The sequence below is a fragment of the Aotus nancymaae genome, unplaced genomic scaffold, assembly GCF_030222135.1.
Source record: "Aotus nancymaae isolate 86718 unplaced genomic scaffold, 86718_ANA_hifiasm-v0.15.2.pri h1tg000012l, whole genome shotgun sequence".
NCBI classification, from domain to species: Eukaryota; Metazoa; Chordata; class Mammalia; order Primates; family Aotidae; genus Aotus; species Aotus nancymaae.
The window spans coordinates 5,852,745-5,869,697 of NW_026988423.1; the positions used below are offsets into that span (position 1 = coordinate 5,852,745).

The 16,953-nt window shown below is 37.4% G+C and overlaps 1 protein-coding gene across 1 annotated transcript in view; it reads left to right on the forward strand.

Annotated features, from left to right (window-relative positions):
* Positions 1-16,953, forward strand: part of ARHGAP42 (Rho GTPase activating protein 42) — a 306,538-nt gene that overhangs the window by 205,859 nt on the left and 83,726 nt on the right. The window contains exon 5 of the mRNA XM_012454896.2: positions 8,876-8,977. Coding sequence (XP_012310319.2) covers positions 8,876-8,977 — 102 coding nt within the window. The remainder of the gene's footprint in view (positions 1-8,875; positions 8,978-16,953) is intronic.

Consider the following 16,953-nt stretch of genomic DNA (forward strand, 5'->3'; position numbering starts at 1 on the left):
TTATTCTTACCTTGTAGAATTTGTATGTGAAGTTCTGGTATACAAACTGGTCCATTTCACTTGTTCTTGGTCAGCCCTGAGCATGAATACCAGTCACAAAATAGGTATTTACTAAAAGCTCAAGCTAATGAATGAATTAATAAAAATGTACTTGTGAGCCAGGTGTCAGCATACCCTTAGGAAACTCTCTGTTCTTTCCATTCTAATTTTTGTTAGTTCTTCCCAGTTTTTCAACTTTTGTGTTTCTCCTTGTCTCTCTCTATCCCATCTCCATTTTTCCTTCTCATTTTTAAACAGAATTCAATTTTTGAAGAATTTAACAATACCAAAAACTGAAGAAAAGGGAAAGTAAATATATTATTTAGAAAAATGGAGATAAATGTGAATCAATAGCTTAAACATTTACAAGTATTTGCCTTCAGGGATCAGAACTTTGGAATAGAGACAGAGTAGGGAGCTGGCTTAATTTATAATTTTATATGCCTTCACATATAATTAGATTATTGAAAACTATGTATGTCTTTAATTGTTAACTTCCATTTATGAAAGATGAATATTTAGCATCCTTACGTACCACAACCCCTAATACTTCAAACATATTTCCCTTCCCATTACCTTCCAAATATATATCATTTGATTACGTTTTTAAAAAGATCAATGCTCATTGTTCATATAACTTTGTAATTATGGTTCATAGGTAAACCATATCACATTCTATGATTACATATTTTTGCATAAGTTTTTTTTTTCTTGGTGTCAATAATTGCATTACTTTCAAGTTTTCCTTAATTTTCTGTTTCTGAGTACAAGGATATAATTACAAAACAATTTTTGGCCAGATGTGGTGGCTCACACCTTTAATCCCACCACTTTGGGAGATTGAGGCGGGTAAGTTCACTTCAGGCCAGGAATTTGAGACCAGCCTGGCAACGTAGCAAAACCTTGTCTCTACTAAAGATACCAAAATTAGCTGGGCATGATGGCGTGTCCCTGTTGTCCCAGCTGCTTGGGAGGCTGAGGTGTGGGAATCATTTGGCCTAGAGGTGGAGCTGAGATGTTGCCACTGCACTCCCACCTGGGTGATAGTCTTAATAGGTTTAATCATATCAGATAATATCTTCTCCAATCTCTTGTTTTAGAGACATTTCTCCTATAACTTTCATGTTAGTCAGTTGCGTTAAAGTTCAAAGACTTACTTGTCCATCTAATTTTCTGGAAGATCATGTTACCATTATTTGGGGAGTTCCTGTTCCTCTCTAAGTTCCTGTGTTTCCAGATCTCGTGCCTTACTTTCTTGATTTATTCCCTTATGTGAGCAAAACACATCCCTCAGTATTTTCCTGAGAAATGGTACAGAAGCAGTAGAACTTTTGAGGCCTTGCACATTTGTAAATGTTTTTATTCTACCCTCAACCTGGATTGATAATTTAACTAGAAATGAAAAGCTAGGTTTGAGTGAATTAGTCCTCAGAAATTTGAAGGCTATGGATTTTGATTTATAGCTTCTTTTATGTTGTTGAAGACCCATTTTGATCTGATTTCTGATGTTTTTTATGTAAGCTCCGTTTTCTTATGGGTTGCTTTTAGGTTTTCACTTTTATCCATGTTTTTTAAACATTTTATGATGACATGCCTTTTGTTTATTTTCTCATTCATTGTACAGTATACATATTGGGCCATTTTAATATGAAAACTTTAAAGCAATTCGTAGTGGAAATTTTCCTGAATTTTTTTTTTTGGCAATTCTTTTGATTGTATTATCTCTCATTCAGCAGTTCTGTTAGTCAGATGGGCTTCCTATGCCCTTTATCTTTTAAAAATCTGTTTTCTGTTTTTAATTAATAGCCCTTTTCCTTATTTACATTTAATTTCTATAGATTATGTTGTCTTATGTATCTGTTTTAAATTTTTCTACCCAGAAATGTGTTTTGAGATCTATCAACATTTAATATTTCTCTCTAACTTTCGTGTGGTACTCCATGGTACAGATCTATTATATTTTATGTACCCTCTAACGAATACTCCAGTTTCCTTTCTGTTCCCACAGGTAACACCTTAATGAAGATCCTCATTCGTATTTGCTGTGGATGTTTCTGTTAGCATCTTGTTGAGAGATACACCCAGAAGTTGGTTCTTACGACACACGTATATGTCCCTTAGTAGTGCAGTATTTCCCTCTAAAAATACTTCACCCCTCTACAATCCCATCAGTAGTGCGTAAGGGTTCCTGTGTCTCCACATGCTCTCACCACATGGCATCATTCAACTTTCTAACTCATATAGCATCCAATTGATATAATGTAATATCTCGTGGATTTAATTTACTAGCTTCCATTAACTGATGTGTTTGAGCTTTGAGCGACTCTTCACATGTGTGTTACACTTCAGGTTTCCTCTTTAGTGTATTATTCCTTTATATCCTTGACATGCATTATCTGCTTGCTTCTCTTTCTGTCCAGTTTGTAGGATTTCCTTGTAAATGCAAATGTGAATCCTTTGGTTCCTATGAGTTTGATCACCTGGTGGTGGTGGTGATGATGTAATTGGGAAAGCAAGAGATAAAGTGAATTATAATGGTACAACCCTTCAGGAAGAAGCCTTTTTGGGATGTCTGGATTTCGGCAGATTGTGGATGGAGGAGTTGGTGGAGAATGTGTTGGGGAGATTAGGGATTGTTGGGTAGAATCACCCATAGGAAAGACATTGCTGTGCATGCCACACCAGTATTCTCAACAAACTGAGATTCCAGATGCCAAGATCCCTTGCACCCCAGGTAACACCTAAACAACATAGGGTGGACTATGCTAGCAGCTGGCCCTTCTGGGAATCAGAGGTGGTGATGCTGCTACAGGCTCCCATTCTGGGCAAGGAGTACATCCCACCACCAGAGGAAGAAGTCTAATTAGGGGTGATAGTTAGGGCTACCTCTAATCCTCTTACGTGTTTTCAGAGCCTAGCACCAGGATAATTTATAAGAATTCCTCAAGTTTTTAGAATAGAAACTTAGCTATTGATTTTTATTTTTACTTAAGTTGAAGAATTTCTCAAAGTAGTGCTTATTTAGATAATGGCTGTACTAACATGATGACATAAATAGTTGCTTGGGAAATTTTACAATATCCTATGTGGCAATTTCTAATATTGAGACTGTCTTGAAAATATCATGAATCAATATTAATGATGTGTTCCTTTACTACAAAGAAATGTAGACATATTCACTTCTTTTACATTAACATTAAAATGAAGGGTTCTAATTAAAGTATTTAAATAAAGCTTTCTAGTAGTCTTTTATAGAAAAATGTGGTTAGATAGCATGTTTATAATTTATTTCCATTTGTGATTAAGTGTGATAAAGTCTGTTCTTCATCTTTGGTACTTGCTCGTGGTCAGTGGAAGACACTGGATTGGCCTCTTTTAAAACAGCAGTGTGTATTCTGGGCTTTTAGTGTACCCATCACCTGAATAGTGTTCATTGTACCCAACAGGTACTATTTTCATCCCTCACCCTCCTCCCACTCTTTGGAGTCTCCAGTGTCTATTATTCCACTCTGTATATTCATGTGTACCCATTTTTTAGCTCCCACTTATCAGTCACAACATGCAGAAATACAGTTTTTGGCTGTTTCTGAATCATTTTTCTGAGGATAATGGCCCCCATTTCTATCCATGTTGCTGCAAGAGACACGATTTCATTCTTCTATGTGGCTAAGTAGTAAGTATTCCATGGTGTATGTATATCACATTTTTAAAATCCGATTATCCATTGATGGACACTGAGGCTGATTCTATGAGTTTGCTATTGTGAATGCTGCTGTGATAAACATATGAGTGCAGGTAACTTTTTGATCTAATGATTTCCTTCCCTTTGGGTAATCCCAGCCAGTACTGGGGTTGCTAGATAAATTGGTAGTTCTATTCTTAGTTCTTTGCACAATCTCCATACTGTTTTTCATAGAAATAATTTATATTTCCACCAACAGTGTATAATCATTCCCTTTTCTCTGCAGCCTCGCCAACATCTGTAATTTTCTGATCAGCCATTCTGACTAATGTGAGATGGTATCTCATTGTAGGTTTAATTTGCATTTCTCTGATGATTAGTGAGATTGAGCATTTTTCATGTTGGTTAGCTGCTTGTGTGTCTTCTTTTGAGAAATGTCTATTCATGTCCTTTGTCTACTTTTTTTTTTTTTTTTTTTTTTTTTTTTTTTTTTTGAGACGGAGTTTCGCTCTTGATACCCAGGCTGGAGCGCAATGGCGCGATCTCGGCTCACCGCAATCTCCGCCTCCTGGGTTCAGGCAATTCTCCTGCCTCAGCCTCCCGAGTAGCTGGGATTACAGGCACGCGCCACCGTGCCCAGCTAATTTTTTGTATTAGTAGAGACGGGGTTTCACCATGTTGACCAGGATGGTCTCGATCTCTTGACCTCGTGATCCACCCGCCTCGGCCTCCCAAAGTGCTGGGATTACAGGCTTGAGCCACCGCGCCCGGCCTTGTCTACTTTTTAATAGGGTTATTTGTTTTTTTCTCCTGGAGTTGATTGAATTCCATGTAGGTTATGGGTATTACCCCTTTGTTGGTTGGATTGTTTGCAAATACTCTCTCCCTTTCTGTAGGTAGTTTCTTTACTTGTTGATTTCTTTTCCTATTCAGAAGCTTTTTAGTTTAGTTAAGTTCTATCTGTCTTTTTTTGTTTTTGTTGCATTTGCTTTTGAGGTCTTAGTCATAAATTCTTTCCATCAGCCAAAGTCCAGAAGAGTTTTTCTTAGGTTTTTTCCTAGGATTTTTTTTTTTTTGGATAGAGTTTTGCTCTTGTTGCCCATGCTGGAGTGCAATGGCGTAATCCTGGCTCACTGCAACCTCTGCCTCCTGGTTTCAAGCGGTTCTCCTGCCTCAGTCTCCTGAATAGCTGGGATTACAGGCGCCCGTCATGATGCCCAACTCATTTTTGTATTTTTAGTAGAGATGAGGGTTTATCATGTTGGCCAGGCTGGTCTCAAACTCCTGACCTTGGGTGATCCGCCCCTCCCTCGGCCTCCCAAAGTACTGAGATTACAGGTGTGAGTCACCGTGCTCGGCCTTCTAGGATTTTTATAGTTTCAGATCTTACCTTGAAGTCTTTAACACATCTTGAGTTAATTTTTGTACATGGTGAGATAAGAGATGGGGGTCCAGTTTCACGCTTCTGCATATGGCTATCCAATTTTTCCGGCATCATTTATTGAATGGGGTGTCCTTTCCGCATTATATATTTTTGTCAGCTTTGTCATTTTTATCTTTGTGATATGCCTAAAGTCTTATAAATATTTGACATTTTAAAAATGAATATAAACTACAATTTTAAGAGTAAAGTTGACACTCGGAGTTTGTGCTTCTCTGGTTTCCTTCCATTTCTCATTTGAGTGTCTAAAATGGTCATGTGGCAAGACCACAGTTAGTAATAATATGAGCACTATGCCCAGAATAAATGCAGTGTGGATTAGAAAGCCAACTGATTGCAGACCCAAATGTGGCTTACTTTCCATGAGCTGTAATTTGATCTGGGAACTAATTTGCCATTTTTGAGGATATATTTAATTTATTTAGACAGTAGTTGCCTTCTGTCTCTGTATCTCCTCTCTCTGTCTCTCTATCTTTATCTGCATAGACATGTAGTAAGTAATGGTAGCAACTATGATGCTAAAAACAGCACTACACTTTATATATGTTCATTTGTCTTCCAGGACATCCCCTTCTACCTCACTCCTCATCTTTTTTCCATCAGGATTATTATTTTATTGTAACTTTATTTTAAATAATTACCTAATTTAAATGCACTTACTGTGGGTTGACAGAAAACATCCCATTATAGTATGAAGTCTCTATTTTTTTAATAATGCCACATCAATAAGAAAGCAGTGATCATGAACAGCATTTAGTAATAATTCATGGGTTATTTTCTCCTTCCTTCAGCAGCACTGATTTCAGAGAAAATTCTTAGTTTGATATCCATAACAAGAAACACAGAAACAAGAGGTAGCTATATGGGGTTACGTTACTAAGTCAAGTAAGACTTCGCTTACAGGAGCAGGAAATCGTGGCTTATGGAGGAAATGTGACTTGCAAGGATAAGTGCTTTTCGTTTTCTAGAGCATGCTTCCCTAGATTACAGTTGTCCCTCATGTGGCCTCATCTTGTATCTCAGCTCTTTAATTTTATGCTTAAACTGAATGTGCTTTTGTTATCTACATAATTGGAATCTTTGAGATCTTCTTTTCTGGCCTGGTGGTGTGAAGGGGTAGAGTTTGAATAAGAGTCCAGGAAGTGGTTCTCAGAGTGATTTTTGTATTGCCAGAAATGCTGAAGTGTTGGTACCAAATTAACATTTCCCAAAATGTCACCGAACACAAACTGAAAACAAAGATACAAGTGTCGTCACCACAGCTGTGCACTGTCCTCCTGAAACCAGTTTCTTCCTCTTCTATGAAAAGTGAGAAATTTTAGACATCTGTTTTTAGATGAAAGGGAGTAATTTTCTATACTATGCTATAACCCAGCTGGTTGCTCACTTAGTGGATTTGAGTTAGGGCTGTTTGTACAGATTTGTCCCTTGTACCATGGATAATAATTTGTTGAACAAATAGAATGTCTGTGAGGGTCTGTGGTGGCCACTATTATACGAGGAAGAATTTCACTTATTAAATATTTATCAGGTATTCATTAGGTATTCCATTTTAAGGTAGTTGGGGGTGTATACATAAAATCTCTGCTGTAAGTAGAACGTGAAGACTATTAGAGACCCATACATACAACTATATGAGCATTCAAAAGGGAGAGGGTAAATAGAAGGGAATTATGAATGGCATTTATTTGAGCTGGATACTAAAAGTAGATATAATTTAAATGTGTGGAAATTGGAAGAAATGAGCATTTATGTCAGACGGAATGACCTAGATAGAGAAAAGAAAAAAGGATCATAGATAGGGAGCTGAAAAAGAGCTAGTGAGGGAGACCTTTAGAAAGGTATGTTGCAGGTTAGTTGTGAGCATGAAGCGCCCGATTAAGGAGTAACTTCCACCAAGAAAAAGATGAGAAATTCACCTGGGTATCTACTCCAACAAGGAGTGGAGAGGAATAGCCTCTCTATCCTGAACCTTGGGCTTCTCTGTTTCCTTTGGGTCAGCTGTTTCATGTTTTGTAATGTGAGTTCCTTAACACACCTTTTGTGGTGCAGTACAACTCATTTTCCAGCTATATTTCTCTTAGTAGGACCACATTTTCTCCTTAGGTAATAAGAATTATTTGAATAGTTTGATTTCTCCCTTCTCCCCATTTATAGATGGCAATACTTGAATGCACAAACATCTCAGTACTTTTTACATGGTCTGAAAGTGGCATGAACTCTTAAAGCAGAACCTTACTTACTCTTTCAGCACAATTTTACCAACTCACTTTCTAAAATTTCACGTGTGGAAAAAGATTATGATAGGTTCTTGGAAATATAACCAAGAAGAAAGTTAAGAGTGCCAATGGATCAAAATAGCATTTCCTAGATAGATTAACCTGGATCTGACAACCTCAGAATAGTAGGAAAAATCCCTAAAGCCAGAAGATTTCCTTTCTCTTCAGTGTGGTTCAAAAACTGCAGTTACTTCTGCACCTGGCAAAAACTGCAATGACTTCTGTACCAATCTAATACTTCCCCCTCTCCTTCTTTCCCATCCTCTACCCGCCCATCTGTGCATCTATTCATTATTTTAAAATAACCTCTTCTAGGTATTTATGCAAGCGATAAAGCAAAACATTATGTGTTCGAAACACATAATGAACTTGTTAAAAAAAAAATCAGTTCCAGAATCTCTGGATGGAGAAAAATAGAAATCTGCATTTTGAATGTGCTTATAAACACCTGACGAATTCAGGTGATCCAGAGGTTTCAGTTTCAGAGACACTGAAATAAAAAAAAGGAACAGTACTTACTTGGCCAATAAAATTTATGATTGTAGTTACTTAGTATTTATTTCATATGGACTTGTAAATGGAAAAGACATATCTGGTGGATACAATATTTATAGTTGAAGGAGATTATATACCCAAGTATGTCCTTTTCCCTTCAGTATTTCATTCCATTTGCATTTCTAGGGAAGCATGCCATAGGATAAAAGGTAAAGTTACTCCCTTCTCAGCTATTGCCCCTCCCAGATCCTCCTCAAAACTCCAACACATTAGGAACAAAGGTCAGCTATTAGAGTTATGTTCAGAATTTGTGATACAGAGGTTATATTAATCCTTTTGATTCATTTGACTTTGAATTTTCTTATTTAATTATTTGAAACTACCAGCATTTAAAAATCTTTTCCTCCATGCCAAGAATGAGTTGTTTGATATTTCAGGTGCCTTTTGTGGCTGAGAAATAATATGATTCTGTGAAAAGAGTCTATGTGAATGGTTCTCCAGACATTATATATTGACTCATCTGAATCAACAAAAAGCCTAAAAAAGACATTTTTCTCTTGGTCACATCTCAGCTCTACTGTATCAGAATCTGTTGTTGAGAGTCAGTTATAGAGCTCTTAGTGGGACTCTACTGTAGCCAGCCCTGCCCCTACCGATACCGCAGTTCCATTTGCTCCAAAGGAGATGTGATTTGCCCTATTTGTTTATACATGTATTTCTTACCGCAAGATGGAAAGCTTTTCTGAGAGCAGAGTACATACTGAAATGGCTTGTTTCACTTCCTTCTTCCTGTTTTTACTAAATTAAGGTTTTACACATAGTTGGGACTCACTATATCTTTATTAAATAATTATATGGGACTTTGATGGGGATGGTGAAAATCAGGGTTTTCTGGATGCTCTGAATGAAATATTTTTTGTTGTTGTTGCTATCCTTTAGGATGGAAAGAAGAAGTTTGACAAAGAGAGTGAAAAATATTACTCTATCCTTGAAAAGCATTTAAATTTGTCTGCAAAGAAAAAGGAGTCTCATTTGCAAGAGGTAAGCTTTTCCAACTGAGATGTGGAAAAAGCATTAAGTCATGTAAAGCTGAAATTTCCAAAGGTACAAGTGTCTCAAAATCTGCTACTATTTAATAAAGTAATTATGCTAACAATAGCTAACTTAATTGAGCACTTACTATGGATGGTACTTTAAACACATTATAACTGTTCCAAGTGAAGGATTACTATTTCTTTCAACAATGAGAAAGGCTGAAATAAGATCTTTTCCTTTTCTTTTTGAGCATTTTTTAGGAGCAGAACCTATTAAATTCAGGTTATGGCCTTCATATTAAATAAAAATATCTGTGACATTGATTTTAAAGCTTTGCTTCAGCATTGGGAGAAAGATAGATACACAGCTACACATTTTATTTTATTTTATTTTTATTTATTTATTTTCATTTTATTTTATTTTATTTTTGAGATGGAGTTTGTCTCCGTAGCCCAGGCTGGAGTGCAGTGGTGTGCTCTTGGCTCACTGCAACCTCTGCCTCCCAGGTTCAAGCAATTCTCATGCCTCAGCCTCCTGAGTAGCTAGACGGGGTTTCACCGTGGGTCAGACTGGTCTTGGACTCCTGACCTCAAGTGAGTGATCTGCCTGCTAGCCTCCCAGTGTGCTGGGATTACAGGCATGAACCACCATGCCCAACTACTACACATTTTAAAATCACAATTATTATATATCAGTTTTCTTTAAGAGCAAATGAATAAATATTTTACTCACATCTAAGCGGTTTATTTCTTCCCTCTGTCTGAAATACATCTTATTCTTTCTATTGATAGTGTTTTAACTATAATTAATAAAATCAATATTAGTTATTTTACTAAGGAATAATGTAGTTTCAGTTTCAGTGACACAGCATGTCCAAAAAAAAAAAAAAAAAAGTCAGACTCCCTTGCCATTGTCACCTTGCGAGCAAAAAAAGCCATGAAAGCAGCACCCTCATCACTGCCCGCCTCCTGGTATACACTGACGTGAATACCATGAGTAGGGACTTGTTGGGGTGGCTCACCTGCAGCTCACCACATCTACAAAGCAATGGAGAACCTACAGTCTATTTAGTCTCTTCCTCCTCTCTCTTCATTTGCAGGTGTTGTAGTCAAGAACCTCTTTCCTGATCCCTCTGCTAGGAAAGCCTGCTCCTTTCCTGTACTACTTTTCAAATTCAACCTGCTCCTCAGCTGTCTTTACTCCTTTTCTTATTTCTCCTACCTCTGAGTTCAACCACAAGGCATGCTTAACAACTCGGAGTATTATAAAGTTCCTACATCCTCAAAAAGAAATAGGAGTGTTACTTTCCAGCTTATGTTCTCATCAACAGTATCAAATTTCTTTATTAAAGATGTTTAACATTGGGAAGTTTTATTTTGCTTGATATTTTTATATGACTTCATCAGTATGCTTTCTGTTATTAACACATGCTATTAAAAATAGTATAATTTAATATATAATTGTGTGCTTATGGAAAGATTTTGATGCTAAACTGATGGAAGACAATCTGCCATTAAGAAAAACTAGATTTCTATTTTAAATTTCTTGGACATTTTTAACCTTACTGTATTTGGTACTGCTCGTTGTAATTTAATACAATGTTTACATGTACCAAATGTTTTAAATGCTCATATTAAGACCAAATGTCTTAATATATTGTACTAAAAGAAACCTACTGGAGAATAGGGTTATGGTATGGATGTGGATACAGTCACGTAGAGTGACACTCATTAGTACCAGTACATCATCATCTACCATTCCCGGGGCTATGGCCGCCTGCCTTTTTACAAATTTACTATGGGAAAATTAAGGGTGGTCATTAGAGGCCCTAAAGAACTTTAGGTTCCTGATGAATATGAGAGGTCATCCTTTGAAAAGATACTGTTTAAACCATCTTAAGGAAATGGTAACATTATCCTAATTTTAAAGTGTTCTAGAGAATATATCTCGGTTTTTCCTGACAACTTAGCTCAGTATTTATTACCTGCCTTGCTAGTAGCTTAGGCTATGGTATAATAGAATATTCATTCTGGTTCCATATTTAAGTGGAGGCTAGAAAAGGTAACAGCCTCCTCCCCACCTCACTCCACAAGTACACACATGCTTCTTTTCCAGGAGATACATCCCCGAACACAACACAACTAACAAATTGTGTTAACGTAGCTTCTCAGGGGTATGTAATGTAGACAAGGCAAAATGTAGCTTGGGTTATTTTTAACCCTCTCCCCTCTAGGAATCAAACCTGTTATAGGGAGATGCTGCCATAAAAGTATTTAATTCTGTGACATGGCATTGAAAGTCGTCTGCTCCATTCTAGAACAGTTCTGGTCCTCTGTCAGCACCAAGCTTATTAACTTGTTCTCAAAAAGGCCCCTCTGTGCCTTCCTGCCAGCACAGCTGACATCTTACTCATTTGTTCATGAAAAATAAGTGGCTGCCCATTTATTTCCAGGACCGCATGGAAGGGTCATCTTTTACTAATAAAATCCCAGGCCGTCAGTTAGACCATTGGAGTAAACAGTTGGACAATCAGAAGCAAACTTATCAAGATTATAGGCTTTATAGTGGATGGAAATAAGTAATATTTGTTATGTGAATAAATAATTTTTTTCTAAGCATAAAGTAAAAGAAAGGTATCATAAAGGAAATGTAGAAAGACCTGAATGCATAAAAATAAGTGATCTCTTTCAAAAGGCATTAAACCAAATTAAATGTCAAACCATTAGGGAATTTAAACAGTATATGACATGGGGTTTTTGTCTCTTATATACAAGAAGCATTTGCATATCAGTGTGTGAAAGGTAAACACTTCAGTGGAAAAAATGGGCTAAGGATGCAGACAGGCATTGACTAAGGAGGAAATAGGAATTATAATAAATATGGTTAGTTTCAGTGTCACATGTATTTAAAAATGCAAGTAACAATGTGTCATTTTCAATTTGATAAAGATAATATCTATTGTTAGTGAAAGTATAGGAAACTGGGCACACTTTTGTTCTCCTGGTGGGACCATAAAAGGATTTAATCATTCTTACGGTAAATTGGACATTGTATTTCAGCAAACCTAAAACATGCTAGGTGAGATGATTTCTCGTAGTAAGAATTTACCCCAAAGAAATGATCAGAGATGAGCATAAAAATTGTGTGAATATTGTTTGAATATTGATCCAGGAGTTATTCATAAGTGCAGAAATTTAGAAATGGCACAAAGAATGATTGAGGTAAATATACAAATGTAGTTTGACCAAAAAATGAAGTGTGATATGTTAAAAGTTTTATTTGGAGAATCATTTAAAGACATTGAGAAATATTCATATGAATAAGCAGGAAAAAAGCAAATTGTAAACCAGAATATACAGTATTATACCAAGCTTGTTTTAAAGTAAGTTTGTGTGTGTGTGTGTGTGTGTGTGTGTGTGTGACATCAAAATATTAACAGTGGGATTGCAATTCTTACTATTTTCACATTTCTCTGCCATAGTAACAAATAATGAATGAACTTACAATAATGAATATTTTTACATTTATAATTAGGAGAAAATAGATTCCCTTTAGAAATCCAGTTTGTGGTTTTCCACCTGTCACTAACTACTCTTTCAATAGGTTCCTCTTGAGCCATCTCCTAAATAAAGCAAAGTCCTTAGGCATAGTTGTTACACCTCCATTCTTATCCTTCAGTTTCTGTCCCTGAAACCTCTTGTACCTTCCTATTGTTTATGACATCTGGATGAACATCTCTCAGGGCATGACTTTGTCCTGCCTGACTGTCTTTGCACTGTCCACTGGCTGGTTACCAAGACTTTAGACTGACCAGTTCCTAATGAAATGTGAAATCTTGCACATCACCATCTTTTCCCAGATTTGCTCCTACCTCTCATTTTCTTAATTTGCTGATATTGTTGTTATTAGTTTATCTATTTTTGAGACAGCATCTTACTCTGTTGCCCAGGCTGGAGTGCAGAGGCGCGATCTTGGCTCACTACAACTTCCACCTCTTGGATTCAAGCAATTCTTGTGCCTCAGCCTCCGGAGTAGCTGGGATACAGGTGTGTACCACCATGCCCAGCTACGTTTTGTATTTTTAGTGGAGACAGCGTTTCATTATGTTGGCCAGGCTGGTCTCAAACTCCCGACCTCAAGCGATCCTCCCACCTTGGCATCCCAAATTGCTGGGATTATAGGCATAAGCCACCACGCCTGGCCCAGTATTATTTTTTTGTATCACATTTATCTTTGGCTTTTTCCTTGCTTCTCACACCCACATCTTTCAGCTTCTCTTTCCTGCTGGGGTGCACTAGACACCCTCACCATTACCAGATAAGAGATCTTTTAATATTCGTATGTCCTCAGCCCCACCACTTAATTAATGTATTCTGTACTGTCCTTATGTTAATCTTGAATGTTGCTTGTTTCTTATCAGCCTCCTCCTCTAGTTTTTGCACTGCCTATACAATGAAATCTACACTCATTCTCTTTTTTTCTGCTTTAACTCTCATTTCTGTCTCTTCCAAAGAAAACCTTAGTCACAAACCTTTTGTCCTACCTAAGCATAACTTCTTTTTTCCTGACTATCCCATCACTCAAACTCTTCTTGTTTTATCTCTTCCCCATTCTTCAAAGTCCAGCTTAAATCTTTTCTCCTCTGGAAATTATTCAACAAATACACCTGGTGCTTTTTGCTCTATTTTGAATTGAGATAGCTTTACAATAAGCTATCTGCAGATCCATATGGGTTTCTTATGAAATTAATCTGTTTTTTGAAAATCCTTTTTTGCCAGGGAAATGACAGTTTACAGCTGTTATTCTGGCATAATTATTATTAGTGCTCCCTTTCAGTTTTAAAATTATCTCAGTTTGAATGAAGAATCTTGGGGTTACTCTACTAATCCAGTACAAAATACATAGCACCAGTTGCCAGTGGATTTATAAGCAAGTGTTTGCTAGTGAACCATATGATGAGCTTACGTACCAAAGAGATTTATTCTAAGTAAAAGAATGCCTTTCTACATCTTGTGCTGTAAAGAAATTAAACTGTCATATTCCTTAAGTACTGTAAGTACTGCATGCTCTGGATGACGTTTCGTAACAGCTTTGGTTTATCAAATTTCAGTTGCCCACATTGGAGGCTATGAAAACATCTATAAGTGCCAAAGAGCAAGAGTCATTTCTCTTTTATCCTTTCTTTGCTTCCCATTCCCCTTTTTGGAGGGGTGTGAGTGGGATGAGATTGTGCATGGCAAACAAGTTCCTGAAGAAATGACTTAATACTTCTGTGTTGGAGTCCCCAAGACCACCCTCAGCTTTGGTAATTTGCTAGGAGAACTCACAGGACTCAACATATAGTCATATTCATGGCTATGATTTATTACAGTGAAAGGAAATAAAGAGAGGGTACACGGGACAAACACCAGGTGCAGCCTTCTAAGATTGCTCACCCGGTGGAGATGCACACAGCATGCTCCATTCCCCCTTCGAGGAGCTGTGGCATGTGAAATGTTGTCCACCAAGGAAGTCTATTAGAGATTTGTTGCCTAGAAGTTTATTGGAGGCTGGTCACAGCACCCACTGCCTGGCATGTACCCAAATTCCACACTCTCAGAGGGAAAGAAGGTATTTGCATAAACCATGTTGTTTGTACAAACAGTTTATGTGCAGTAAGCCACCTCTTTGCAGTTAGAGTGATGTGAACCTTCCCTAAACTAAATTCCCAGACACCAGCCAAGGGCCAGCCTTTTATTTTTATTTATTTATTTTTTTGGAGACAGAGTTTCGCTCTTGTTACCCAGGCTGGAGTGCAATGGCGCGATCTCGGCTCACTGCAACCTCCGCCTCCTGGGTTCAAGCAATTCTCCTGCCTCAGCCTCCTGAGTAGCTGGGATTACAGGCACGTGCCACCATGCCCAGCTAATTTTTTGTATTTTTTTAGTAGAGACGGAGTTTCACCATGTTGACCAGGATGGTCTCGATCTCTTGACCTCGTGATCCACCTGCCTCGGCCTCCCAAAGTGCTGGGATTACAGGTGTGAGCCACCGCGCCCAAGGGCCAGCCTTTTATGCAGACCTTTCAAAAGACAGCAGTCAGGCCTGCTGTGCTGAATCTTTTCTGCACAGTTCTGTTGACTAGAAAAAAAAAAATTAGATTCTAAAGGTCTCAATATTCTATTTTATTCCCATGTGTTAGGCAACACAATCAGTGATATTATATATATTTTCTTTTTTTAAAAAAATAGAGATGGCATCTCACTAGATTGCCCAGGCTGGTCTTGAACTCCGGGGCTCAAGCAATCCTCCCTTCTCGGCCTCCCAAAGTGCTGGGCTTACAGATGTGAGCCACTGCACCCAACTGGCATTATCTTTTAAAGTAAATAAAATTTTCAGAATAACTCATGAAATAAAATAGTGCCCTAAAACTGAAAACATTCTTGCCTCCGTTTCACCCAGGAGTGTGCTAAGACTCGCTCTGGACAGCCCTTTTTCCACACCTCCTTCCATCTCACATTCTGTGATGCTGACTTTGTGTTTTGAAACTGACCATTTTGGGGTTCTTTATACCACAGAAACCACAAATACTGCAAATCAGGCTTTTCTTCCCAGGGAGCCAGCTGTTAAACATTTACTAACATGTTACCATCTATTCCTCATTACTAAATTAATTAATTCTTATGTATATAGTGTGTTCCACTAAGTGATGATAAGAAGGAAAGAAATATGATTTGTATGGAATGCTGATTTTTTGTTTGTTTATTTGTGTCTCTGTCTTTCATAAATGATGTCTGGGAGCTGAAAAGTTTTGGGTTCAAATCTCCCACCTGATGTATGCATTCTTCACATAAGTTAGCTTAAAAACTTAGAATACTCAGCTTTAAACATCTCTAGTGAATGGCTGGTAAATATTAGATTATCCATAATTACCCTAATTAAATGCATCATAAGTATATATAATTACAGCTGATTCTTGAACAACATGGGGGTTGGGGCACTGACTCCCTGGACAGTTGAAAGTACATGTATAATTTTTGACTCCTCCAAAACTTAATTACTAATAGGTTACTGTAACTGGAAGTCTTACCAATAAAATCTTTTAAAACATTTTTGTTTGTAAAACTGCCATTATAAATGACTTCAAGTTTTCTACTCCCAAATTGGTGTCAGTGGATACTTAGTACTCCAGAGAGCTCCTTCTTTCCATCTGCTTTTGTAACTTCCAGCTGGCAGCAAGGAAGGTAGAGGTGGGCAAGAAAAGGAAGTAGCGTCTCTCTGCTAAGCCAGAGTCACTTTTGAAGAGTGCATCTGAGGTGATAGCGGGCAGAGAAGAGGGGAGAGAGGCATTGTCTAAAAGGAAATGAAATCAACTCAGTAATACTCTCATATTTTGTCAGTAGATCAGGTATAGTAAATGTGCATGCCATTGACAAAGCATGATTCATCAGGTTAGAGCCATTGAATTTTTGTCTGGTTATTTGTTTGACTCTGCTCTAGTGTTATCTAAGATCTTATCTAATGAAGTGGTCCTCCTGCTTAATATTCTTAGATGCTTCTCCCTCCATTAAAATCCTCTTTGTTATGCAACATCCAAGATATTGTGTAGTATGATGCTATCCTCACTTCTCCGTCTTCTCTATGTGTTTATTCTGCAGTTAAATCTATCTCCTTCGTGCCTCTTTACTTTTTCAGGAAAATGGCCCCTGCCTTTTTAATATTTTTGGTAATTCGGTCAATTATTCATCTTAAGATTCAACTCAAATACCACCATTTTGTCTCAGAATTTTGAATTTTATCTGTCCCTGATTCCGTGATTTTTCATTTACATTTATATATCTTTTGTAATAATTTTTTTTACTGCAATGGTTATTGTGTACTTTGTGTGTGTGTGTGTGTGTGTGTGTGTGTGCACGCATGCACACATGTGGTTCTCCTGTCCCACTTCTTGTGGGCAGTGACTATCATGTGTTGTGTTGAACTTTTTGTAGGAGTTGCTTTTT